Source organism: Rhinoraja longicauda, chromosome 11, assembly GCF_053455715.1.
Source record: "Rhinoraja longicauda isolate Sanriku21f chromosome 11, sRhiLon1.1, whole genome shotgun sequence".
In the NCBI taxonomy this organism is placed as follows: domain Eukaryota; kingdom Metazoa; phylum Chordata; class Chondrichthyes; order Rajiformes; family Arhynchobatidae; genus Rhinoraja; species Rhinoraja longicauda.
In genome coordinates, this window is record NC_135963.1 from 10,214,582 (window position 1) to 10,240,722 (window position 26,141).

Genomic DNA, 26,141 nt, shown 5'->3' on the forward strand with positions numbered 1-26,141 from the left:
AGGACACTGAGTTGGATGATCAGCCATGATCATATTGAATGGCGGTGCAGGCTCGAAGGGCTGAATGGCCTACTCCTGCACCTATTTTCTATGTTTCTATGACCTGATGACACCCTTCTTCAGATTGAGAGTGTTGGTGCAGGAGGAGGCGCCGCAGTCCTCCGGGGCGCCAGGGGGCGGTGCAGTGCAGCCGGAGCCCACGTAGACGCTGTTCACCGACCGGTGGCCTACGTAGCGAGCATGCGCAGGATGAGCGGCCTTTTTTCCCCGCGGGGCGGAACTGGCCTGCCCGAGAAAATCGCCTGGGTCCCGGGTGATCGAGGGTGAAATCGGCTCGAAATGGTGGGTGCACCCCCGAAATAACCATCAATACTCGCAGCTGATGGCTGCCACGATCCAGCGAGGGCTTCAGAAGCCGGGACGCGGGTTGCGCGGAGTCGGATGGTGTTAGATTCCCGTCGGGGTCTTTTCCAACGTGGCGATTGGGGCTGCGGCCGAGGCGCAGAGCGGAGCCGGCACAGGCGCCGGGAGCCCGGCCAGGCCAGGCCAGGCCTGCGGTCGCCGCACGGCTTTCAACGTTAATGCATTTTATTCTTCATCTTACTCACCAATAATTAACTGTTAATTATCGGGTTTAATGTTTTCCCCGTGAGAAGCAGCCCCGGCCCTCTGCTGCAAGTAGGCCCTGGGCTGCGTTGCACACAGTTAATGTTAGGGTGCAACCACTGATTCCCCAATTCTGTAAGTAGTCAAGTACTTTACATTTACGGGCTTGGTCACAGCTTGTATGTTCGTCTTTTGAATTCTGTACTTTAAAAAAAAACCGAACAAGCCTGGTTTGTGGACCTGTCTTAACAGTAGCTTGTCAATGCTGCAGCGGCCTTAACTTGACGTTAAAAAATCTCGCCCAACCACGTGAGGTAGCAGGAAAATGGGAGAAAACTTGTTCGAAGTTAATATTTTGATTACTATTGTAAACGAGGAATGCGTGCCCACCTGGAGCATAGAAATACATGAGGCCAAATAATGATTGCAGTACATATTTATGGCCGATGGAGTTTTACACGGAAGATAGACACAAAATGTTGGAATAACTCAGCAGCGGAACAGGTAACATCACCGGAGAGAAGGAATGGGCGACGTCTTGAGTCGAGACCAATCTTCAGTTTGACTCGACCCCAAACGTCACCCATTCCTTCTCTCCAGAGATGCGACTTGTGTTACTCCAAAATTTTGTATCTATCTAATATGTGAATTGGATTTGGTGCAAATGTAGAGAGGAGCGTATTTATGCGAGGTAGTGCAATGAAGGCTTACCAATGTTTTTTTTAAATGGGTAAAGTTAGAAATAATTAAAATGTGGCTGAGGACTTCAACATCAGATGAGTGGAAGTGTGGACGGATAAACGCACGCAGTCATTCTGGGGCAGTTATGTGAAAGTTAGGGAATTAAGTTGTGAGGAGGGCTACAAAGTTAGAAATAGGGTTAGATGGTTAGGAACCTGAGATAGTTTTGATCTATTTCACACAAACCTCTGGGATAATTCTTGATTATATTCACCTTAGGTGTTGTTTTTACATTTTGTTCTTTTTCCTCCAACAGGGGTTTGTTAAAGTTGTGAAGAGCAAGGCGTACTTCAAGCGATACCAAGTAAAGTTTAGGAGGAGGAGAGGCAAGTTAACTGTCGGTCCCTTTTTTCCAGCGTTGTCCTTTAATGTACCACGGTTTGTTGGTCAGTGGAGGATAGTAACTAAACGTTTTCTCTCCTACCTCCAGAGGGAAAGACCGACTACTTTGCACGAAAACGCTTAGTGGTACAAGACAAGAACAAGTACAATACTCCCAAGTATCGTATGGTTGTCCGATTCACCAACCGAGACATCATATGCCAGGTAAAGGCCGAGCATCAATAATCTCATCAGTGTGGAAAAGGACCTGTTAGTTAGAATCTGTTAAAGTTTGGTGGTTTTATTGTACTGTACATTGATGCAGAAAATGATCTTGGGTTATCTTACAGATTGCATATGCCAAGATTGAAGGCGATATAATTGTATGTGCTGCATATGGCCATGAATTAACCAAGTATGGCATCAAAGTTGGATTTACAAATTATGCTGCATCCTATTGCACTGGTCTACTTCTTGCCCGTAGGGTGAGTTGAGAACGATCTTTGTTTTTTTCACTATTATAATTTGTCATTTGCTTGCTAGTAAATTATTTTTTTGAGTATATTAAGTATTATCTATACGACTTAATATGGATGTGAATGAGACAGTATATTGAATATTTTAATTTTGTCTATAAACCACCGGTATAACTCTTTAGTAAAAGTTATTGATGCATATCATTAATAAGCGTTTAGCACGGGTTATTGGCCATGAGGCTAGGAGCAGAATTGGGCCATGAGGCCCATTGAGTCTGGTCTACCATTCAATCATAGCTAATTTTTTCCCCCTCTCAGCCCCAATTCTCCTGCCTCCTCCCTGTACTCTCCCTGATGCCCTTAACTAATCAAGAACCTATCAATCTCCGCTTTAAAAATATGTAATGTCTTGGCCTCTACAGCCTTCTGCACAATGGTTCCACAGATTCACCACCCACTGGTTAAAGGAATTCTTCCATCTCTATTTTAAGGGAACGTACTTTTATTCTGAGGCTGTGTCTCCTGGTTCTAGACTCCCATTATTAGAAACATCCTTTCCACCTGCTCTATCTAGGCCTTTCATATGGTATGTTTCAGTGAGACCCCCCCTCTCAGCCTTCTATACTCCAGTGAGTATAGGCCGAGAGCCTTCAAATGCTCCTCATAGTTAACTCAAATCATTCTCGGGAACATTCTCAAAAACCTCAGTATTACCTTGTTGCTTTTATATTCTTGTCCACTCGAAATGAATGCTAACATTGCATTAGTGGGCGTGGGGAAGAGAGTGGAAGTTTTGTTGCCTCCATCACAGTGAGGGGGTGTTTGGAGTCACTGTGATGGACGTTTGTGTTGGGGTCGTGTGCCTTGTGTTCTTTTTTTTTGTTGTGTGACTGCTATGTAGTTTCGTTCGGTACCTTGGTACCGAATGACAAATAAAGCTCTGTTGACTGTTGTTGATTATCCTTCCCAATCACTTACTCAACCTGCAAATTAATCTTTTGGGAATCCTGTACCAGCACTCCCAAGTCCCTTTGCATTTCTGAATCCTCTCCCCATTTAAAAAATAGTCTATGCTTTTATTCCTTAGACCAAAGTGCATGGCTGTACACTTTGCTATGCTATAGTCCATTTGCCAATTCTTTGCCCACTTTCTGAAAGTGTCCAAGTTCTTCTGCAGAATCCCTGCTTCCTCAACACTGCCTGCTCCTCCACCTATCTTCGTATCATCTGCAGACTTGGGCACAGTCATAAATTCCATCATCCTGATCATTAACACGTTATATGAAAGGTAGTGGACGCTACACCGACTCCTATGGAACACCACTAGTCTCCAGCAGCCAACCAGAAAAGGCCCCCTTTATTCCCTCTCTTTGCCTTCTGCTGGTCAGTGGATCTATCCATGCTAGTAGTACCTTGCCCCTAATATCTTGTTTAGCAGCATCATGTGCGCTGCCTTATCAAAGGCCTTCTCAAAATCGAAGTAAACAACATCCATTCACTCTCCTTTGATTATATCTTCGTTACCTCTACTTGTTACCTCTTCAAACAAATTCCCAACAGATTTGTCAGGCAACATCTCCCCCTAACAAAAAAAACATTCTGTCATTGGCCTATTTTACCATATGCTTCCAAGTACAACAAAACCTCATCCTTAATAATGATTTCTATAATCTTTTCAACCATAGAAGTCAGACTAACTGGCCTATAATTTCCTTTTTGCCTCTCTCCCATTTTAAACGGTGGTTACATTTGCGGTTGATACATCTTCTTTAAAAAAACGGCAAAATATCAATTTTGGGGTAAAGAAATTTATGGTGGTTTTGAGAATTTCTGCATATTGCAATAGAGGTAAAATATGCACAGCTTTTTGGTGGCAATCAGACCGTCACCTTGCTGAGCAGTGACAGCAACATTTTTGTGCACTGCTCTTAGTGTGAAGAACTTAATGTTTTTTTTTACAAATGTGTAAATCAAATACATGAACTCAGGAGACGGGGAGTTGTTGGGGACCAGGACTTGGGGATTACTTAGGAGAGTTTTTATAAAATCTAGTTTGAGGTTAGGCTGGGGGTGTTGGGGGAAAGAATTCAAGGACATAGATTTAGACGAGAGATACAGCATGGAAACAGGCCATTTGACCCAACCAGCGATCACCCCCCCCTACTAGCATTATCCTACGCACTGGAGACAATTTACAGAAGCCAATTAACCTACAAACTTGCACGTCTTTGGAGTGTGGGAGGAAACTGGAGCACCGAAGAAAACCCGTGCAGTCACGGGGAGAACATACAAACTCCACTCTGGCAGCAAGTAGTCAGGATGAACCCGGGGTCTTTGGCGCTGTAATGCAGCAGCTCTACCGTTGCATCATAATGCTGCACCAACTGATGGAAAAGAACAGCTGTCAGGGATGGAGTGATGGTTTAGAAGCACACTGGCAGTTTTAATATTTATTGACCAACTTACTAATTTAACACATTGCTGGTGCTAAACCTGAGAGATGCAGATGCAGTATCTGATTTTATAGCGACTCCAGGGACGGCTTTAGTGCAGCAACATGTTTTGGCTTTGGACTACATAACACAGGGAGTGTGGAGTTGTTCTCTTTCACACAATCCAAAGGCAAAAAGGCCCATAAATCCTAATTTCCCTTTGGGTTTGTTGGTCTGTAAGAACGTGCAGTGGTAATAAAATTCAGACTTCAAACTCGCTGTGTATTGAGAGATTTTGATAACTTTATGTTTCATTCAAGATGTGTGTACTTTGTAATCTGGTTGTCTAAAGTGTAGACTGTAGATAGAAACATAGAAAATGTTAGGCTCAAGACAAGGCCTAAGCAATGAATTTACTTTTCAAAAAGTGGATGTCTTGCAATTATTGATTTTTTTTTGTTTTAAAGCTGCTGGGCAAATTTGGGTTGGACAAGGTCTATGAGGGCCAGGTGGACGTAACTGGTGATGAATACAATGTGGAAAGCATTGATGGACAACCCAGTGCTTTCACCTGCTACCTGGATGCTGGGCTTGCCAGAACCACCACAGGCAACAAAGTCTTTGGAGCTTTGAAAGGTGCAGTCGATGGTGGTCTGTCTATTCCACACAGGTATGAGAGATTTTCAGATAGTCAGGTTCTGCTTTCTGTGCCATTTCAATAGTTCTGGCTTTTAATTCCACATTAAGCATTGCTGTACTATATTGAAAAGAGAAAACGTTTAAACAACATACTTTTAGAACTGAAAATGGTGCACCACAGAGGTTAATACTGAACTATGAATTCCTGGCCTCGACCATAATGTTAAGTAATTGACAGGTTAATCTATATAATTGTCAAAGTCTCTGACTGTTTGAAGTCTTTATACCATTCCAATCCTTAATGTACTTTGTGGCGCAAGTCATTTTTTAAATGATACTTGACACCAGTATCTATTTGGCACCCGGGCGTGATCCCAGAAGTGGGATGCTGATGGAGTTAGCATTGAAAGAGGTCTTTATTGCATTGCATTTGGAGAGATGCATTATTAACAGCGCTGCTCTGCTGGGAACCTGGCTCAACCCCCCCCCCCCCCCACGCAATGTGCTCATGTGTTCATGTCAATGAACTGTTCACGGCTCAGTGTGGAGAAATGACCTATGCTGGGTCACTGGGCTGGAGCAAATGATGTGATATGGCGACACAGTGCTGAGATGTGGGATTTGTACCACCACTTTGGCTTATATGAATAGCAGAGGACTGTTAGAGGCTTGACGCATTACCCTCATCCAGTGGTCTCTCATCACCTCCTTGTTGATGCATTGGAAGCTGCTGTCTCCCATTATTGTTGTGTAGCTGCACAGTTCTTCCTGACCTGTTCAGCTTCTTGGAGAGAACTGTGCAGCCAAACGGACATTGAGACACAGCAAGTAAGGGTGTCGGGTTGTGGGGCGAAGGCAGGAGAATGAGGTTGAGAGGGAAAGATAGATCGGCCATGAGTAGATTTCGCAGTGGAGCAGACAGTGAAGAAGGGTCTCGAGCCGAAAAGTCACCCGTTCCTTCTCTCCAGAGATGCTGCCTGTCACGCTGAGTTACTCCAGCATTTTGTCGACGATAGATCCGCCATGATTGAATGGCAGAGTAGAAGTGATTGGCCGAATGGCCTAATTCTGCTCCTAGAACTTCATCCCATCCAACGATGGTAGGGGAGGCTTGGGATTTGACATGTGTGGCAGCTGCTCCCCATCATCGGAGGCACTCACCAAACCAGACAAGGTACCTGTGTGCCATGTTTTTTTTTTGTGAAATTTATTATACTTTGCTTGGTGTAAGGTAAATTATTTTCCGAGAGTGGACTGATATCTCAAATGACTTGTGGCAGACGAATAAGTGAAATACTCGCAGCTAATACAATTTATTTTGCAGCACTAAGCGATTCCCTGGTTATGACTGTGAGAGCAAGGAGTTCAATCCTGAAGTCCATCGTAAACATATATTTGGGGTGAATATAGCAGAGTACATGCGCTACCTAATGGATGAGGATGAGGATGTCTACAAGAAGCAATTTTCTCAGTACGTCAAAAATGGAATCACAGCTGACATGGTAAGGAATTACTATAAGCTTCCTTATGAAATGTGCACTGGATGGTGAATGAAAATTGTGGTGTTTATCTGAAACGCATTTTATCGATGATTCAATGAATTGCAGATGCAGATTTACAAAAAAGACAAAAGGAGCTGGATAATACAATATAAGCTTGTTCTTCCAGTGCTATTGGTATCAATACAGTGATTTGAGGAATTGAAACAGTAATTTACTAAGAATCAGACACAAATGCAAAAAGGCTAATTGCGTGATATTCCACTCCCACACCAACTTATCTGACCTTGGCCTTTTCTGCAAATTAGTAGAACAGCTTGTCATATTTTGCTTGGGCAGCCTACGTCACTGAACATTAAACTTTCCAGTTTCTGGTAACCGACTCTTAGTGTTAATGACATTTAAAGAAATGAGGTGGGTTGGGGCAATGAATGGATGGACGGGGGGGGGCTTTAAAATAATGTTTGCTGAATTGGCTAGATTAGGAAGTACGACGATTAAGTTCAAACTGAATTTGGTGAGAATTAGCAAATGGTGAGTATGGGGTTGGAGGTCATAAGTTCTGAATCATGAGTATGATTGGCTCAAATGATTAAGTTTGGGAATGGCAATAAATTATGACATGGCTATACATTCACAGGCATTAGGGATAGGTTATGTCACAGAAGTGGGTGGAAATAGGCTTGGTTGTAGAGAAGATATTGTTCTGGAGCTTGGGTTATAAAGGAGACTGATGTGACAGTTGTGCTCTGCATATGTGATGAGGGCATTTTGAGTTGAGATGGCCTGTGGGACTTGCCATGCTGTTCAATTGGAGAATTGAGTGAACTGGACAGAGTTGATCAGCTGGTCTACAGATGGGGTACAGGGCTCGAAGGGTGCTGTTGCTGCTGTGGTTCAGTGGAGAGTGGGGTACATTTAAATCTCCTGAATAGTTGACATTAGTGATTTTTTTGTGAATTGAGTGGCATCCTATAATTGTGTAGTAAAACATTTTAATGAAATGTGCTTAGAACAATATGCTGAAGAATCACAGTGCTTCAGTATGGCAAATAACCATTTAATCTCATGGTCATCCAGCATGGAAACAAGGTGCCCCATCTAAACTAGTTCAATTTGTCTTCCATTGATCTATATTCCTCTGAACATCTATCCATGTACCTGTCCAAATGACTATTAAATGTTTTTGTACCCAGATTAAATACTATCTCTGGCACCTTGTTCCATATAGCAACACCCTTGTGTGAAAACGTCACTGACAATAAATGTTGGTGATTACTTGTCATTGGAATCACTACAGCACAGAAGGAGGCTATTAAATCTGTCACATCCATACTAGTACTCTCCTCTCACTGGTGTTGAAACTACATGTCCAGTTACCTTATAATGTCATTGATGATCTCGTGCGTTCTTGGTCATTACCACTTGCTGTTTGAAGAGAAAGACAAACCCAGCTGCTTAAATCTAATGTGGCTAAAATTCCTTCTTGGAAGCACTGATAATAAATCTTGATGGCTACTCAAGAACTTCTCCCCTTGCTTCTTATTTGTGAAGCCAAAGAATCTGTGTGCCAGGAAGGAATTTGAGATGTTCGGGATTCTCCCACTTACAAAACCAAGGGCTTGAGGTTTCTAGATAATGAGCTGGTTATTTAAAGCAGGAGGTGTGTAGAGACTGGTGAATCTCTGGAATTTTCAATATCTGAGAGCTATGGAGGCTAGATCATTAGAAATATTCAAAGTGAACCAGATACATTTTGAAAGATGTGTTGAAGGCTCTAGATCTGGCACAGACTGGGAATGGATACGTGGCATGGAATAGCCATGATCATGTTGAATGGTAGTGCAGATTTGATGTTCGAGGTTACCTGGACAAGGGAGATGAATGGATGAGGAAGCGCCAGTGCGTGTGGTGTATCTGGACTTTCAAAACGCCTTTGACAAGTCCTACATGAGATTAGTGTGCAAAATTAGAGCACATGGTATTGGGGGTAGGTTATTGACATGGATGGAGAACTGGTTGGCAGACAGGAAGCAGAGAGTAGGAATTAACATGTCATTTTCAGAATGGCAGGCAGTGACTAGTGGGGTGCTGCAAGGCTCGGTTCTGGGACCCCAGTTATTTACAATATATATTAACGGTTTAGACGAGAGAATGAAATGTGACATCTCCAAGTTTGCGGATGACACAAAGCTAGGTGCAGTGTGAACTGAGGAGGATGCTATGAGGTTGCAGGGTGACTTGTATAGGTTGGGTGAGTGGGCAGATGCAGGGCAGATACAGTATAATGTGGATAAATGTGTGGTTACCCACTTTGGTGAACAGAAAGGCAGATTATTATCTGAATGGTGTCAGATTAGGAAAGGGGGAGGTGCAATGAGACATGGGTGTGCTTGTACATATCAGTCACTGAAAGATTTTTATTCACAAAATGCTGGAGTAACTCAGCAGGTCAGGCAGCATCTCGGGAGAGAAGGAATGGGTGACGTTTCGGAATGGGAGGGGGAGTTGATCTCCCGGTGGCCGAGCATTTCAACTCCACCCCCCCATTCCCAGTCTGACCTTTCTGTCATGGGCCTCCTCCAGTGCCGTAGTGAGGCCCACTGGAAATTGGAGGAACAGCACCCCATATTTCGCCTGGGCAGTTTGCAGCCCAGTGGCATGAACATCGACTTCTCCAACTTTAGATAGTTCCTCTGTGGAGTCTTCTGTGCAATTTTGGTCTCCTAATTTGGGGAAGGACATTATTGCTATTGAGGGAGTGCAGCAAAGGCTCACCACGTTAATTCCCTGGATGGCGGAACTGACATATGATGAATTCGACTGGAATTTAGAAGGATGAGAGGGGATCTTATAGAAACATATAAAATTCTTAAAGGATTGGACGCTGGATGCAGGAACAATGGTCCCGATGTTGGGGGCGTCCAGAACCAGGGGTCACTGTTTAAGACTGGGACTGAGGTGAGAAAAACCTTTTCACTCAGAGAGTTGTAAATCTGTGGAATTCTCTGCCACATAAGGCAGTGGAGGCCAATTCACTGGATGATTTCAAGAGATTCAGCTCTTAGGGCAAAAGGGATATGGGGAAATAGCAGGAACGGGGTACTGATTTTAGATGATCGACAATGATCATATTGAATGGCGGTGCTGGTTCGAATTGCCCACTCCACCTATTTTTCTATATTCGACCTTGTGTGTTTGGTAACAGGTCCTATATGTCTCAATGATCCATGACCCAAGTCCATCTTTGTTTGTACATTTTCAAACTACCTTTCAGTCTCCGTTGCCTCTTCCATCCCTTACATAAAATTGTATCAACTCATGCATTACTATACTAATTTCCACTCCTCACTAGACTGCTCACTGCTGGCATTGGGTTAGTTTGTTCTGTTGCAGTAGGTTGATATTATCCTTGCTGTTTGCTTCACCACCATGTTTGGTATCTAGAATAAACTTTGAGATATGCTGTATTCCCGCAGATAGCAAGGAATATTGTCTCAGGCTGCAGCAAGGTGCAGATTGGCTTTACAGTTGAGCGGGGCAAATGGAATTTAATCCTGATAAGTGTGAGGTGATGCATTTTGGAAAAACAAACTGGATGGATATGCACAGTAACTAAAGGGGCACAGGGAGATGATGAACAGAGGGACCTTGTGGTGCAAGTTCATAGATCTCAAAGCAGCATGAGTGGTTATTAAAGTGAAATGGCATGCCTGCCTTCATCAGACGGGGCATATAGAGAATGTAAGAGTTGGACAATAGACAATAGGTGCGGGAGTAGGCCATCGAGCCAGTACTGCCATTCAATGTGATCATGGCTGATCATTCACAATCAGTACCCTGTTCCTGTCTTCTCCCCATACCCCCTGACTCCGCTATCTTTAAGAGCTCTATCTAGCTCTCTTGAAAGCATCCAGAGAATTGGCCTCCACTGCCTTCTGAGGCAGAGAATTCCACAGATTTACAACTCTCTGACTGAAAAAGTTGGACATCTTACATTTTTACAAACACCTGGAGTACTGTATGCAGTTCTGGTTGCACACTACAGGAAAGATGTGATTGCACAGGAGAGTGCAGAGAAGATTCAGCAGGATGTTGCCTGGATTGGAGGTCCCAGGAAAGACTGTTCATGCTGTATTTATTTTCCCTGGAGCAAAGGAGGCAGATTTGAGACCTGACATAAGCAAGGTGGAGGATTCTAAAGCAGGCAAGCCTGGTTTGATGTGAGATGGAAGGGGTTTAGATGGGATCTGAGAGGCAGTTTATTTTTCCCCACAATGGTGGTTGGAGCCTGGATCTTGTTGCCTGAAGTGGCAGTGCTTGAATCGCCAAGGCATTGAAAGCCACAGACTTAATTTGAATATCTGGGATTAGTATAAATGGATACAATGGACTGTGGGCCACATCACTTGTTTCTATACTGTACGATTCTGACTATCCATGTCTTCCATATCTCAAAAAATCATGTTTCTGGCACTGACTCTTGAACCCTTGAAATGCAAAACATTTACTGTCACCCACTTTTAATGTAATTTGACAAAATGTACTTGAGTCAATTTCAAATCCAGGTGGGATTTGGATAAGCAAAGGAGAAAACCATGTTTTCAATAACCATGTTTACAAAAAGTAAATGCCTAATTGTGGGCTAAATTCTAAACATTAATTATTTTTACAGATAGAGGATTTGTACAAGAAAGCTCATGCTGATATTCGAGAAAATCCAATTCATGTAAAGAAGCCCAAGAAAGAAGTCAAGAAAAAGAGGTACTGTGTTCACTAATATTAACAAAGATGGCAAAATGTAACAGTTATAGGAGAACCTATTTTTGAACCCTGTATGATATTGGTTTGATTATTGCTATAAAATGCCAAGACTACACAAACCCTGTCATGGTCTCTGGGAGAAAATAACATTCTTCATTTGAGTAAAATTTTACATTCAAGTCTTGGTTTTGCTGCACACAAATCAGTGGTCCTCAGCTGCTCTGTGCAAATCGTAACTGGTTCATAAGAGGTGGGTAGGTCACTTCTCAGAAATCCTGAAACGATTAGGCCATTATAGTGCCTGTTTGAATCCATTTAAGAAAACACAAACTGGAAATTGGTAACGGATCCTGAAATACTGAGAAGAAAATTAACATGTCAGATCCAACATCATATCAGAACTTGAACAAAATATTTTAATCAGATTGAAAACAGTGAACTGCTTAGGTTCTTGGTGTCAAGGTAAGCACCAGTGCTGGTGAGCGTAAATTCTAAGAATGTGGAGCCATAACTGCAGGGGTGCAGAGAGTCATAAGATCATAAGTGATTGGAGCAGACTTAGGCCATTCAGTCCATCGTCTACTCTGTCATTCAATCATGGCTGATCTATCTCCTTCCTAATCCCATTCTCCTGCATTCTCCCCATAACCTTAGACCCCCGTACTAATCAAGAATCTGTGCCTTAAATATATCCACTAACATTGCCCCTCTCATTCTTCTAAACTCCAGAGAGCACAGGCCCAGTGCCGTGAAACGCTCAGTCGGTAGTTAGGGAGTGGAATCTTTGTCGGAAAAAAAACATGGAGAAAATCAATACCTGTTGATAGAGACTTTGAGGGAAAGTAGGGATGAAAGCTGCTACAATCTCTATGCTTCAGTCCTCAATCAGCCACCCAGCTTGATACCATTTCTAATCACCCATTTCATGTTTCATGGATGTCATGTTGCAGTTGTAGAAAACATTAGTTAGATTGAATGGAGTATAGTGTACAGTTCCGGTCACTGCTACAGGAAGGATGTGATTAAAAGATGCAGAGAAGACTTGGGAATGTTGCCTGGACTGGAGGGCTACAGTTATCTGCAAGACTGACGAAGATGGGGCTACTTTTCTTGGGGTGACATAGACCGAGTAAAGACCTTGTATAGTGGGTTTATAAAATTAAGATGGGATAGATAGTAAGTCTTTTTCCCCCATGGTAGTGGAGTTTAAAAGTAGAGGGCATATGTTTAAGATGAAAGGTGAAAGATTGAGAACGTGAGGGGCAAGTTTATCACATTGGATGATGGGAATTTGAAATGAACTGCCGGAGGAGATTGCAGAGGCAGATACAATTAAAATGTTTTAAGAAATTTAAATTTTGAATTTATAGGCAAGGTTTAAAGGGATATGGCTAAATGCAGCCAAATATGATTAGATTAAGTGGGCATCTTGGTTGGCATGGATGAGTAAGGCTGTTTCCATGCAGTATAACCCTGTGAATTTATTTTTATGTTGACTGTCTGTTTAATTCTTGGTGCTTAAGCATTCAACACAATTACTCCATAGCTCTCCTTTTTGGAATGCCAGTCTCCATAAACAAATTTATTCAAAGCACTTTCTCATTTACCCCTGTTCTGACCATTATCTTTTTGTTTGGAGCAGTGATTGCCAAAGTGGGTGGTACCACCCCTAGGGAGCTGTGAGATTACCGAGGGAGATGCTAAAATGCTGGGGGTGCTGGCAGTGGCTGGAGCATTGGGCAAGAGAGGTGTCAGTATGCTGATTTGTAGGTCAATTGGCCTCTGTAAATTGCCCCTAATGTGTAGGGAGTGGATGAAACAGTGTGAAAACATAGAACTAGTGTAAACAGATGATCAATGGTCAGCCTGAACTTGGTGGACCATTGAGCCTGTTTTCATGCTGTATCTCTAAACTAAAGTATTATCCAAAAGTTAGAAATTGCATATGTTGATCAATTAGATTCTTACTAATATGTATTGAAATAAATAAGTGCCAGAATGCAACTATAATTTTTTTTTAAACCACGTTACACTTTAGTGTTATAACTTACTTTTGGCTAATTTTATAGGTGGAACCGTCCCAAGATGTCGTTGGAACAAAGAAAGGATCGTATTGCTCAGAAGAAGGCCAGCTTCCTAAGGGCACAGGAACAGACTGCAGACAGTTGAAGGGTGCCTTCAGCGGTTGTTTAAAAAAAATCACACGGATTTATATTAACTGCTCTAATAAATTTGAAGAAAAATGAACTCCTCTGTGTGGAATGTTGAGAGGAAAACACTGTATTTTTATGGTTTTACTTATAACTTTTCTCCAACAATCCCCAGTTGAAGAGACTCGTTTTCATCCCAACAGATGTGAGGCATGCAACGGTTGGAAGTCAACACCAAATAGAAAGTGGGTTTATTTTGCTAAAATAATGCTGCTTGAATGGAAAGATTTCTTGGTTTTTAATTTGAAAGAGTAGATCGGATCATTATTCCACTCCATATCCTCGAAGAATGAGATGTTGTCTTATTAAAACAGGTAAAATTCTGATGAAGCTTGACATATTGTGAGGCTGTTTCCCGGGGGGGGGGGGGGTTGTACAGCACAGAAATGGGCCTTTTGGCTGACCATGTCAATTATGGCTTTTTTGCCCATCTCCATGAATCCCATTTTGTCCAGTTTAGTGCTGCATCTTTAAATGTCTTGCCTAAATGCATCTTAAACATGGATTGTTACTGATTCTACCTCCTGTAGGTGGCATGTTCCAGGTATCAACCACATCATATTAAAAAAAACATTCCTCAGATTTCCTTAAACTCCTTAAGTCCTCCAGATAACCATCTCTATCCAATTTTATATACCTTTTACAGATCATCAACCTCCTTTGCTCTAGAGAAAAGAAGCCGGTTTATCCAATCTCTCCCATATCATATCATATATATACAGCGCTGAAACAGGCCTTTTCGGCCCACCAAGTCCGCGCCGCCCAGCGATCCCCGCACACTAACACTATTAACACTATCCTACACACACTAGCGACAATTTTTAATTTTTTTAAACTTTTTAACATTTACCCAGCCAATTAACCTACATACCTGTACGTCTTTGGAGTGTGGGAGGAAACCGAAGATCTCGGAGAAAACTCACGCAGGTCACAGGGAGAACGTACAAACTCCTTACAGTACAGCACCCGTAGTCAGGATCGAACCTGAGTCTCCGGCGCTGCATTCGCTGTAAAGCAGCAACTCTACCGCTGCGCTACCGTGCCGCCAATTCAGCGGCACAGTAGCGCAGTTTGCCAATTCAGCCAACATTTTGAATCTTTTCACCTCTGCACCCTTCTTTCTGCAGTGTGTGCCCTAATCAGTATCTTGTAAAATTGTAGAAGTAAGAGGTATCTGTTTAAGAGTAAGATGAGACACCGCTGAGAATTGGAAATTTCAAAATTAACCAGAGAGCCTGCTACTGTCATTTAAGGCAGGGAGATATTTATGGACAATATGGCGAAATTAGTTAAGATTAGATTTGTCATTTGAATGGCAGAAGAGGCTTGAAGGTCCATCACTGTACATAGCGCACCTTTGTCATTTTATTGCCAATGCTGCTTTTTTCTGAGGGAGAAATTTATTTTCCCCTCAATTGAGCATTGATGTGAAAATTTGCAATAGTGTAAAACAGGACTCGGCAAATCCTGAAGGCAAATGCTTTAACTGTTTGGTTGGTTTTAGCTTAGTGTATCCCTGCCTACAATTATAATTCCATAGCCATAACTCACGTTAACTTGCATCTTGCTTTTCCAGAGTTAACACAGTGGTTTGCTGTCCAATGGAGTTGAGGTGGGGAAGATGGGCCAAAGGTAGATAAAGAAGCTGCTCTTTGGTAGGATGGATACTTATGAACAAGCAAGCAAAACCCTGTTTAGAAGAGATTATCTTCATACGATGATGGTGCCTTCTTTAATCCAGAACTTCCTTTGTGTCTGGACTGACTGACAAACTCTGAGCAATATGTAAAATTATTTAGTGTTTCCAGAGCTGCTTTTCTGTCAACCCAGGTGTTGTAGGAAATGCAATAGTCAATTTGAACATGGGTAATTCATCATAATCAAATTAGGGAATGTTGACTCGAGAGAAAATATTGGCCAGGATGCCAATACTTTTCCTATTTTTCAAAATATGGCTATTGGATCTTTACATGCAATTGAATAGATAGCACCCCCTAACAGTAGTTGCTGTAGATTGAGGAAATGAACTGGAATCCAAGCATAGATTTCTGCTCGAGGTTCCAACAACCAACTTGAACTGATTAGTTGTGAAAGTATGGGATGGAGGAAACGAGGCGAGACATTTATGGGTTTATGCAAATTCTGAGCACGATGAGCTGCAGTATTAAATAATGGTGTGGTTCCTATCACAGAATAACTTCTCTAACTTATGTGCAAATTAGTATTGTCTTTAATGTTTAGCCAGTCTACTAATGGTCACACCACCTTTGCTGATGTGGTTTATTTGATTCCAGTCATGCTGAGCAGACTGCCCAGGCAAAACCAGGGGTGGTGTCAGCCCTAGGGTACTCCAGGTATGTGCCAGCCATTGTGCGGAGTACCCAACCTGAGCCTGGAGTGGGTTCATGTGACGTGAAAGACATCCGGCCTGGTTCATGTACCATGGAGGAAACGTCCCAGCTCCTCCAATGACCACAGACTGGTGGCGCTGACCTCGCACATCAGGAAGTCCCTGGAGAGGCCAGTGCTCACTCACCTGCGATTCCTGGTTAAACCCTACCTGGACCCCCTGTAGTTCACTTCCCAAACAAAGATGGGGGTTGAGGGTGCCATTATCCACTTGCTCCATTCCTTTGCTCACCTGGATAAGCCAGGAAGCATGGTCATTTTTCTTTTTTACTTCAGTGCTTTTAACACCATCGGGCCTGCACTGCTCTGGAGCAAACTGACGAAGATGCGGGTGGATGCTCCATTGGTGTCCTGGATCACCAACTACATGACTGGACGACCACAGTATGTCAGGCTACAGAACTGTGTCTCGGACATGGTAGTGAGCAACACGGGACAGTCCTCTCCTTTCCTGTTCACCATCTACTTGGACTTCAGATATAACTCAGACTCTTGCCACCTCCAGAATTTTTCAGATGACTGGAATTGTGGGTTGCATCAGTGAAGGGAGGGAACCTGAATAGTCAATTACTTTGAGTGGTGTGGGCTGAATCACCTGCAGCTCAACACCAAGACTAAGGAGTTAGTGGTGGACTACAGGAGAGGAACACCCCTGTCTCCATCAAGTGTGTGGATGTGCAGTTTACCTGGATGGGTCCAGGAACACTGCGGCATTGTACAAGGGACAGAGCTGTCTACTTTCTGCGGATGCTCCGCTCTTTCAACGTCTAGCAGGACGAAGGCTGTGAACGCCAACAGAATTAACATGGTCATCAGGAAGGCTGGTTCTGTCCTGGGGATGGAGTTGAGTCACGAGATGGTCATGGAAGGGTCTTCAACTGCAGAGCATCTTGGACAACAAACTGGTTCCACCAAGATGCAGCACAGAACGCCACATGAGAAGGCATATTGTGACTCCCAGCCACCCTCTGAAATATCTTGGCAAACCATTCAATTCAAGGTATAGGTAATAAATCCTCAAATTTTCTATGAATTAAACATGTTACTTGAAATTGGATAATTCAACGGTCACACTGGGTTGTAAACTACCATCGGCAGTTTTTTTGCATCTATTTTTACTGTGTATTTTGTTAAATTTATTTTGGAAATGAATAACCACCCCTGTGTGTTCCAACATAATACAAGAACATACATTAACTTCATGTCATCTGTATCATCCAAAACCACACAATGATAGGGAATCTTGGAAACTGGGGGGAAATGAACAGCTGCCAAATAAATACGTGGCAAATAAACCACAATTAAGCAAGAGGCATACAATTAATTTATTAGTTTTAAAAAAAAGTTTAAATGGGAATCAACATCAAAATTGATTCTGAACAAAAGTACTCACTGGTTTTATAGTTGTAAGGGAAGAGCACTTACAAAATTAGGATGCAAATAGATTTGCTTACCACGATTTCCAATACAACATTTCTGTGCCCCATGATCGATCATTTTCTTTTCCTGGCAAAGGATTGTCAGATAAACATAATGCTCCACAGAATTTGTGGGTAGCATATACTGGGAATAAAGTTTATCAATTTTATTTTTTTTAATCCTACAGCCACAAATATACAACATGGAGGTTAGTGGATTTATGTACAGTTTAGTTATTAACTGCTAATAAGATGCTCAGGAAATGCACTTTCTACATGACTTGCTTCTTTGACTATTGCATGATATTCAAATAACTGGTGCCCCTACCATAAATAAAAATCCCTGCATGTAACAACGCAAGTGTTCTGTTGAGTTTTTACAACCCCTTAAAGGACCCACAAGCAATCTCTCATCATACAATCCACACAATACCAGTTTTGTTTTTCCTATTTGCAGTCACAAGGAAAGGCAGGGACTAATCAGAGACAGCCAACATGGCTTTGTGAATGGCAGATCCTGCCTGATCAAATTGTTTGAATTTTTTGAAGCGGTTACAAAGTATACTGCTGAGGGCAGGGCAATAGATGCAATTTACATGGACTTTAGTAAAGCCTTTGACAAGATCCTACTTGGAAGACTGGTTCAAGATGTTCGGGCCCATGTGATCCATGACGTTGGCAAACCGGACCCAAAATTGACGGCAGTAGGAAACAGAGGGCGATGGTAGAGAATAATATTGCAATTGGTTTCCTCTGATTAATGGCGTTCCACAAGAATCCTTGCTGTTTGCGATGTAAAACGGTTGACGCTGCACAATCCATCATAGGTACGAAACCTCCTCTCCCCCCCCCATATAATTCTGCAAACATTCAGCAAGTCAGGCCACATCTGTGAGAAAAGTGTTTCAGTTGAATCCTGAACCCAGAGAATTTCCAGCATTTTTTGTTTTAAATTAGAATTTCCAGCACGTGCAGTTCTTTTGATAATTGTAATTTTGCTTTCACCCCATTACAGCTCCTCCAAGACTGATCTTTTGTTTCTGTATGATCTATTATCCACCACTCACCACAGTTTTGTCCTTTAATCTATCATGTCTTCCAACCTATCACAGACCCCCTTTTGTACTATCCTCCACTTGCCTTTTCTTTGCATTTTAAAACTATTTACAGTTTGGGTCAGCGACTTGAAACAACATCTTTCACTGTTTGCAACGGTCATCTGCTCAGCAATATGCTTCCAGCACTTTTTATTTCAGGTTTCCAGCATTTGCAGTATTTAATATTTGATTGTCATGTTAAAAAAAGTACAATTTCTTCTTTGCATCGCTATGAGGAAATTTTAAACTTACCAGAAAGAGTTTGGCCACGATGCACAGATGCTCCAATAACCTGCTTACTCGTGCCCAGCTTGGAACTCAGCAGGTCTACTTGGTTCTAGATCTGATTACAGCATTGGTGTAAAGTTGGATTAAAGAATTGAAAGGACGGCTCCTGAAAGCAAAGCAGCATCTGACTGAGTGGAACAGCAAAGAGCACAGGTTAAAATAAAATGCCTATTCACAGGCATAGAAGTGAAGTGAAGTAGTTGGAATTGAATCTCATAAAAGAAATGATTGTATTGTTGAAAGTCAATTATCTCAGCCCTGGGATATCACTGCAGGTGTTCCTCAGAGAACCGAGGTCTAGCTATGATCAGCGGTTTCTTCAGTAATCTTACTCCTATCATGGTGTCACATGGAGATGTTCGCTGAAGATTGTGCAGTGTTCATTTTCATCTCAGCAAATTGGCAGTCCAGGTCTGAATGGAACAAGATCTAAACAAGATTCAGGGAGGGCTCATAAGTGGCAAGTAACATTTATGCTACACATGTGCCTGGCAATCATCATCTCCAATACACGAGTTCAGCTGCCTACCCTTGACATTCAATGGCCAGGAACTCACATAAAAATATGTGACACCACATAAAAATGGTTCTTACGAGCGGATGTCAGAAACTATGTATCCTGCAGTGGGTGATTTGACTTACACTCCAAAACCGTTCCACCATTGACAAAGTACAATTCAGGAGTGCAATATAATACTTTGGGTTTGGATGACTGGTGTTCCAACAAAATTCGGGCATCTTAGCACCATCCAGCCCAGAACAACACACTTTGATTGACACCAATCCTAGCATTCATTCTTTCCCAGCAACAGTGCACTACATTGTGTACCATCTACAACATGCGCTACGATTAGTCTTACAACAACTCCCAAACCCACAATCTCACCAAGATGAAGAACAAAGGCACATGCACAAAAACAAATCACTTGCATTTTCCCCTCCCTAAGTCACACTCCATCATGATTTGGAAATATCCTATTGTTCCATCATCAAATCTGTGAATTCCTGATCCAACAGTCTTGTGGAAAGTTCTTCACCAGCAGTACAACAATTCATGATAGACCATCGCCACCTTGACGAGGGGATTTAGAGCTGAACAATACACGCTGGCCTTGCTAGTGAACCCGCAACCCAAGAAAGTAAATACATTTAAAAAGTACATATACATAACGAATATAATTCACTGATTTCAAGGGAATCCCCTGTTATCAGGTTAACAGGTGAGAAAAAAAGACGTGCAGTTAGAAAGCATCCATAATAAATTGTCTTGTTAGTGTGTACAAGGCGACAAACATTAAGGTGATCATGTCTCAGACAAATTACATGCATCATAAACAAAAGTCAGAAGGTAAGGTGATAATGAGAATGGAATACAAGCATTACACTTGAGGTTAATAAAGATGTATTCATGTAATGAAAGAGGTTTAAAAAAATTACTTTAATGCAAGAGATTAGCTTTTGAACAAATGACCTGAAAAAAATTAATGGCCATTGATTGACACAAAATGTCACATTTTTTTAAATACTGTACCCTCATCCAACAGGGTTCAATGAATTGAATATGAATATAAAGTGCTTAATTGACAATTTAAAAATAAATTGCATTGCAATTCAGTTGCAATTTTCACACATGTAGAAGTGCTGTCTCCCATAGAAGGAAGTAGTCCTTGGATTTACAGGTTTGTTCCCAGTTTCGCATCAACATAATTTTAAAGCTGAGCAAAGTCTTATGCCAATTATTGTCATGCTACAAATTGTAGTTAAAAACCATACAAAGTCATCATGCCGCATACCTGTTTACTTTCACCCTCTAAAAGAAAAGCAGCCAAATTTATAACCATTAAATTAATAAAAGTCTATAGTGGTTTTCCTTTTGACATCACAATCAATATGCTTTACTGTGCTCAATGGACAAACTAAAACAAAATCCTTTCACAAAACAAAATCCTTTTTCCAATGATATTCAATTGATCTTGTACATTCCTCTTCTTCTGTGAGTGCTTAGGAATCTTTTGTATGTGAAATTTTCTTCCACAGCAGTGTCTTTAGGTTGTTCAGTATCAAGGAGTGTTCCATTTCCATTTGGCTGGCTGTTCCTCGGAGGGCTATACACGAGTAAAGTTGCTTCTCCAGTTCTTCTTTCACATCCGAGGGAGCACCATTTAAAAGGTAATCCTTCAGCAATGTGCAGACCTTGGTCAGGTTTGGCTGATCTAATTCAGTGGTGCACTGTTTTTTGCTTTGATGGCATGTTGTCCTGCAGTCTGTGCCATAGACACAATCCACATCAGTCTCGCAGTGGCGGGCACCAATTCGCTGTTTAAAACTAACCTCTGGTATAACCTTTCTCATATCTATCATTTTTAAGTCATGTTTAGTATTATAGCCAATGTTATTTGCACTTAAATCACACATAAGGAAATTGCCAAATGTCCCATGGAAAACGTCCTCAACAAATTCTAAAAGTCCTATTGCAATCTTTGCTTTTCTGGGCCACGAAGGAGTAAACCATTGATCCATACTACGTCTCAAACCAGAGGGAATGAAGAACTCCAAAACCCAAGGAATAGTTAGTCCATAAAGGTAACTATAGGGGACTTTTTCTGTTACATAAAGATCTCCGCAGAATCCAAGTAGTTTTGGTGTATGCTCCTTGTCCTGCAAGATTACTGTCATCAAAAACTCATTAAGCTGAAGTAATGCCCAGGTAGATTTTGCTTCTGCAAGGGAGATATGGCCATCTTTATTTCCATCTGCGACGGTGACAACCAATTTGAGTAGCTCCTGAAGGTTTGCCAGGTCACCAAGCTTTGCCTGAGAAAAAGACAATTATGTAGTTTGGTTTCAGAAAAAGATGTGTGATGATTTTGAACTTGTATTCTAAAGCTTACCTTCAAGAGATTGTAAACCATTTCTCGAAATTCCTCTACGGAAGTGCCTTTTGTTGGTTTATCAAATAACACCATCTCCTTTCTTGGTTCCATGTTAGAATCTAAATCAAAGTGGAAAAGTTCTTCAAGCCTGCACTTTAACACGATCTGTGATTCATCCCATACTCCTCTGTATACCTAGTGGAGAATAAAATTGCATTTATGAGCTAGAATAGGCAAATTATATATTTTAGTTTAATGAAGATTTCATTTTTTCATAAAACATACTTTCATCCAAGTGTGGTGGTGATTTCAGCAGGCTGCAGCGATTAGAATATATCGATTATACTACTTAACAGTTTGTGTTTTCCCTTCTCTAAAAAATTTCAAAACCAACTACAAATGAAAAATTGCATGCAAAGTTATTTATCATCATAATTTAAAAGAAAAATTTGGGGAAAGGAGAAAAAAAAGCAGTTTATTCCTTGGTTAAATATGAGCTAATGGTCATTCTTACAAATAAACAAGAGCAATGAAGAACAGAGACTTGAAATTTACCATTGGTTTGGCTATTTCCTCCACAAAGTCACGGTGGCTTGAGCTAAACATGTCATTTTGATGACATGTATTGGACTGCTTGGCACGTTTTTGACCAACAATTTTTCATCCAGGATCAGAAAGACATCGGAACTGTCACGAAACTTGACAAATCACAATGCCTTGTACAAGCTTTGGATTTACCATCACGAAAACGCAACTTCCCAAAAGCCATGATCAAAGTCTTCAACTAATTAAAAATTTGGTGAACTCCCAAAACCTTTTGGAAAATAATGGTGGCGGTGAACAAACTATCAGAGCTACAGGGAAGCATGGTGGTATAGCGGTAGAGCTATTACCATACAGCACCAGAGACCTGGGTACGATCCTGACTACGGGTACTTGGCTGTACGCAGTTTGCACGTTCTCCCCATGACCTGCGTGGGTTTTCTCCGAGATCTTCGGTTTCCTCCCACGCTCCAAAGACATACAGGTTTGTAGATTAATTGGCTTGGTAACTTGTAAATTGTTCTTTGTGTGTGTAGAGTAGTGTTAATGTGCGGGGATCACTGGTTGGCGCGGACTCGTTGGGCCGAAGGGCCTGTTTCAAGACCGTTTTTCTAAACTAAACTAAAACTAAACTAAAAGGTAACTTGTACGTCATTGGATCTCATTCATACTTGCATCCATCAGCGAATTAATTTGGTGCGCAAAGACAAAGTTGGTGAAAATACTTCAAATATTGAATAAACCTATTGGTGTAGTCTGCCAATGCCTTGCTATTAGCAACACATTACACAGACAAAAAATGTAATCTGATCCAAGCTACTACTCCTATATCGCCTCATTTGAACTCACCGCAGAGATATTCCTTCCATACTTTCTCTGTGACTGATAACTACTTTGTTTTCTTCCATTCCCAGTTCTGATCTACATCTGAGGCATTAACCGTTTTGCTGCCTGACTGGTTGAGGCCTACTTTGGCAGTTTGTACCCTGGATCTGCAAATTGAAAAGAGATTCAAATTCACTGGGTGCCAACCACACTATCTGTAAAGGCACCTTGAGTTGCTTGTATGCTGTAGACAGCTGTTATCAGGCAACTGAATCATCCTACCACACCCAGAGAGCAGTGCCAAACTACTATCTACCTCTTTGATGTCCCTTGGACTATCCTTGACCAGACCTTGCTGGCTTTACCTTGCACTAAATGTTATTCCCTTAACATGTACTGTATTATACACTGTAAATGGATTGACTATAATCATGTATTGTCTTTCTGCTGACTGGTTAGCATGCAACAAAAAGCTTTTCACCAAACCTGAACTGAGCTGATTTATTCACAAAATGCTGGAGTAACTCAGCAGGTCTGAGCTGAACTGGCCACTAGATGGTGGTGCAGTACACACCTTCTCACAACACACATAACTTGATAGACACAAAAAGATGGAGTTACGCAGCGGGACAGGCAGCATCTCTGGAGGGAAGGAATGGGTGACGTTTCGGGTTGAGATCCTTCTTCAGACTGTTTAGGGATAAGGAAAACGAGAGATATAGACGATAATGTGGAGAGATAAAGAACAATGAATATTTTGCTTGGGCAACATACAGCCCAGTGGTTTGAATATTGATTTCTCTCACTTCAGGTAGCCCTAGCATTCCCTCTCTTTCTCTATCCCTCCACCACACAAGTTGCACTAGCTTCTCATTTTCACCCAACAAACAGTTAACAATAACCATATAACAACTACAGCACGGAAACAGGCCCATTCGGCCCTACCAGTCCACGCCGACCACTCTCTCTGACCTAGTCTCATCTACCTACTCTCAGACCATAACCCTCCAATCCCCTCTCATCCATATACCTATCCAATTTACTCTTAAATAATAAAATCGAGCCTGCCTCCACCACTTCCACCGGAAGCCCATTCCATACAGCCACCACCCTCTGAGTAAAGAAGTTACCCCTCATGTTACACCTAAACTTTTGTCCCTCAATTCTAAAGTTATGTCCCCTTGTTGGAATCTTCCCCACTCTCAAGGGGAAAAGCCTACCCACGTCAATTCTGTCCGTCCCTCTTAAAATTTAAAAAACCTCTATCAAGTCCCCCCTCAACCTTCTACGCTCCAAAGAATAAAGACCCAACCATGTGTAAGAAGGAATTGCAGATGCTGGTTTAAAACGCAGATAGATACAAAAAGCTGGAGTAATGGTGACGTTTTGGGTCAAGACCCTTCTTCAGACTGGTTAGGGATAAGGGAAACGAGAGATATAGATGGTGATGTGGAAAGATAAAGAACAATGAATGAAAGATATGCCAAAAATCTGTAGTAAATTCCTACGCACATAACTTGATAACTTGCTTCATCTCTGATCTGAGGGAATGTCCAATCACGCTGCTGAGGCACATGTGGGCCCTGCACACACTGCCACAGGTGGGACATAGGGTGCCCAATGTAGCAAGTAGGTGCAGTGATTGCGAGATTCCTCTGCTTTTGCTGGGCTTCATGTGCCCCCAATTAAGTTACGAGAGGTTCTCAGTATCTCCTCACCACACTGAAGGAGGTTATTCAGCCCAACAAATATGTACCAGCCCGCAAAGCAAACATATCCCAGTTAATCCCTGGATTCTATTCTCCCTATACCATCAACTCCCCCCCAGATTCCACCACTCACCTACATACTAGAAGTATTTTACAGGGACCAATTAACCTAACAACTTGCATGTCTTTGGTATGTGGGAGGATACTGGAACACCCAGAAGATACCCATACGGTCAGGGAGAATGTGCAAACTCCACATTGACACCACTGGAGGTCAGGGTTGAACCTGGATCACTGGACTTCTGAGACAGCGGCTCCACTAGCTACCTGAGTCACCCTATATCCTGTCCCATTGCCATCCAGAAGCCCCATTTGCATACTTATCAATCACAGACCAGACTTTCTCACAAGTCCATATGGATGTTCATTTTTTTAGACAACTTTGAGACATCCTGGAAGCATTTCCTTTGTCTCCTTGAGCTTCGAAAGTCCGGTGTACGTGAATATATGAGTTGCCCACTGAACCTGGCTAAGTGTAATTCGAACATTAACACTGATGATGTTGTTCTAGTAGAGGACACTCATGTTGCTTCACTAATCCTAACAGTGAATTTGGAGGATCTTGTGCAGGTCCATCCCCTGGTCTCTCAACTGTCAACTCCAGAACCAATGGTTGAAATACACTTGCATTTCAATGAGGAATTCAGAGGCAGCTGCTTTAGTCAGAGTGATTTAAATGTAATAGGTGTTAACAGGTATGTAGGTTAATTGGCTGGGTAAATGTAAAAATTGTCCCTAGTGGGTGTAGGATAGTGTTAATGTACGGGGATCACTGGGCGGCACGGACTTGGAGGGCCGAAAAGGCCTGTTTCCGGCTGTATATATATGATATGATATGATAACATCTAAAATAGTTAAGAATAACCTACTCACACTTCTGTCAGAAATTGGTATAGAAAAAACTAATTAGATGATTGTTAAAGAATACCATCAAGTCAACACATTGAAGATTTGAGCACAGAGGTCTGGTGAGAAATCATGAAATCAGATCAAAGGGACATCTAGAAAACAACTTTTGATTAAGGATAGTCAGCATTGCAATGTGCATGGAAAATTGAAGCTGTGACCAAGAAGATTGTAGTGCAGCGGACGTTCTCTACTATTGTCCATTTTGCAAGGGCTTTTACAAGATCTGTTCAGAGTCCTCATTGCACTGCTGTCGGAAGGATTGGAATGGATTTACGAGATTGCTACCAGGTCTGGAAGTTTCGAGTTATAAGGAGATGCTGGG

The 26,141-nt window shown here is 41.9% G+C and overlaps 2 protein-coding genes across 2 annotated transcripts in view; one reads left to right on the forward strand and one right to left on the reverse strand.

Annotated features, from left to right (window-relative positions):
* Positions 1-215: 215 nt before the first annotated feature.
* Positions 216-13,725, forward strand: rpl5b (ribosomal protein L5b). The gene is made up of 8 exons (XM_078408232.1): positions 216-342; positions 1,604-1,673; positions 1,778-1,893; positions 2,019-2,153; positions 5,044-5,246; positions 6,540-6,717; positions 11,390-11,478; positions 13,548-13,725. The coding sequence occupies exons 1-8, from the start codon at positions 340-342 to the stop codon at positions 13,645-13,647; spliced, it is 894 nt and encodes a 297-aa protein (XP_078264358.1). The 5' UTR covers positions 216-339; the 3' UTR covers positions 13,648-13,725.
* Positions 13,726-17,414: 3,689 nt separating this feature from the next.
* LOC144598279 (divergent protein kinase domain 1A-like) overlaps positions 17,415-26,141 on the reverse strand; it is a 36,232-nt gene continuing 27,505 nt past the window's right edge. Inside the window, exons 4-5 of the mRNA XM_078408231.1 lie at positions 21,792-21,968; positions 17,415-21,714 (exon numbers count right to left, since the gene is read on the reverse strand). Of these exons, the coding sequence (XP_078264357.1) occupies positions 20,902-21,714; positions 21,792-21,968 (990 nt within the window). The 3' untranslated portion in view covers positions 17,415-20,901. The remainder of the gene's footprint in view (positions 21,715-21,791; positions 21,969-26,141) is intronic.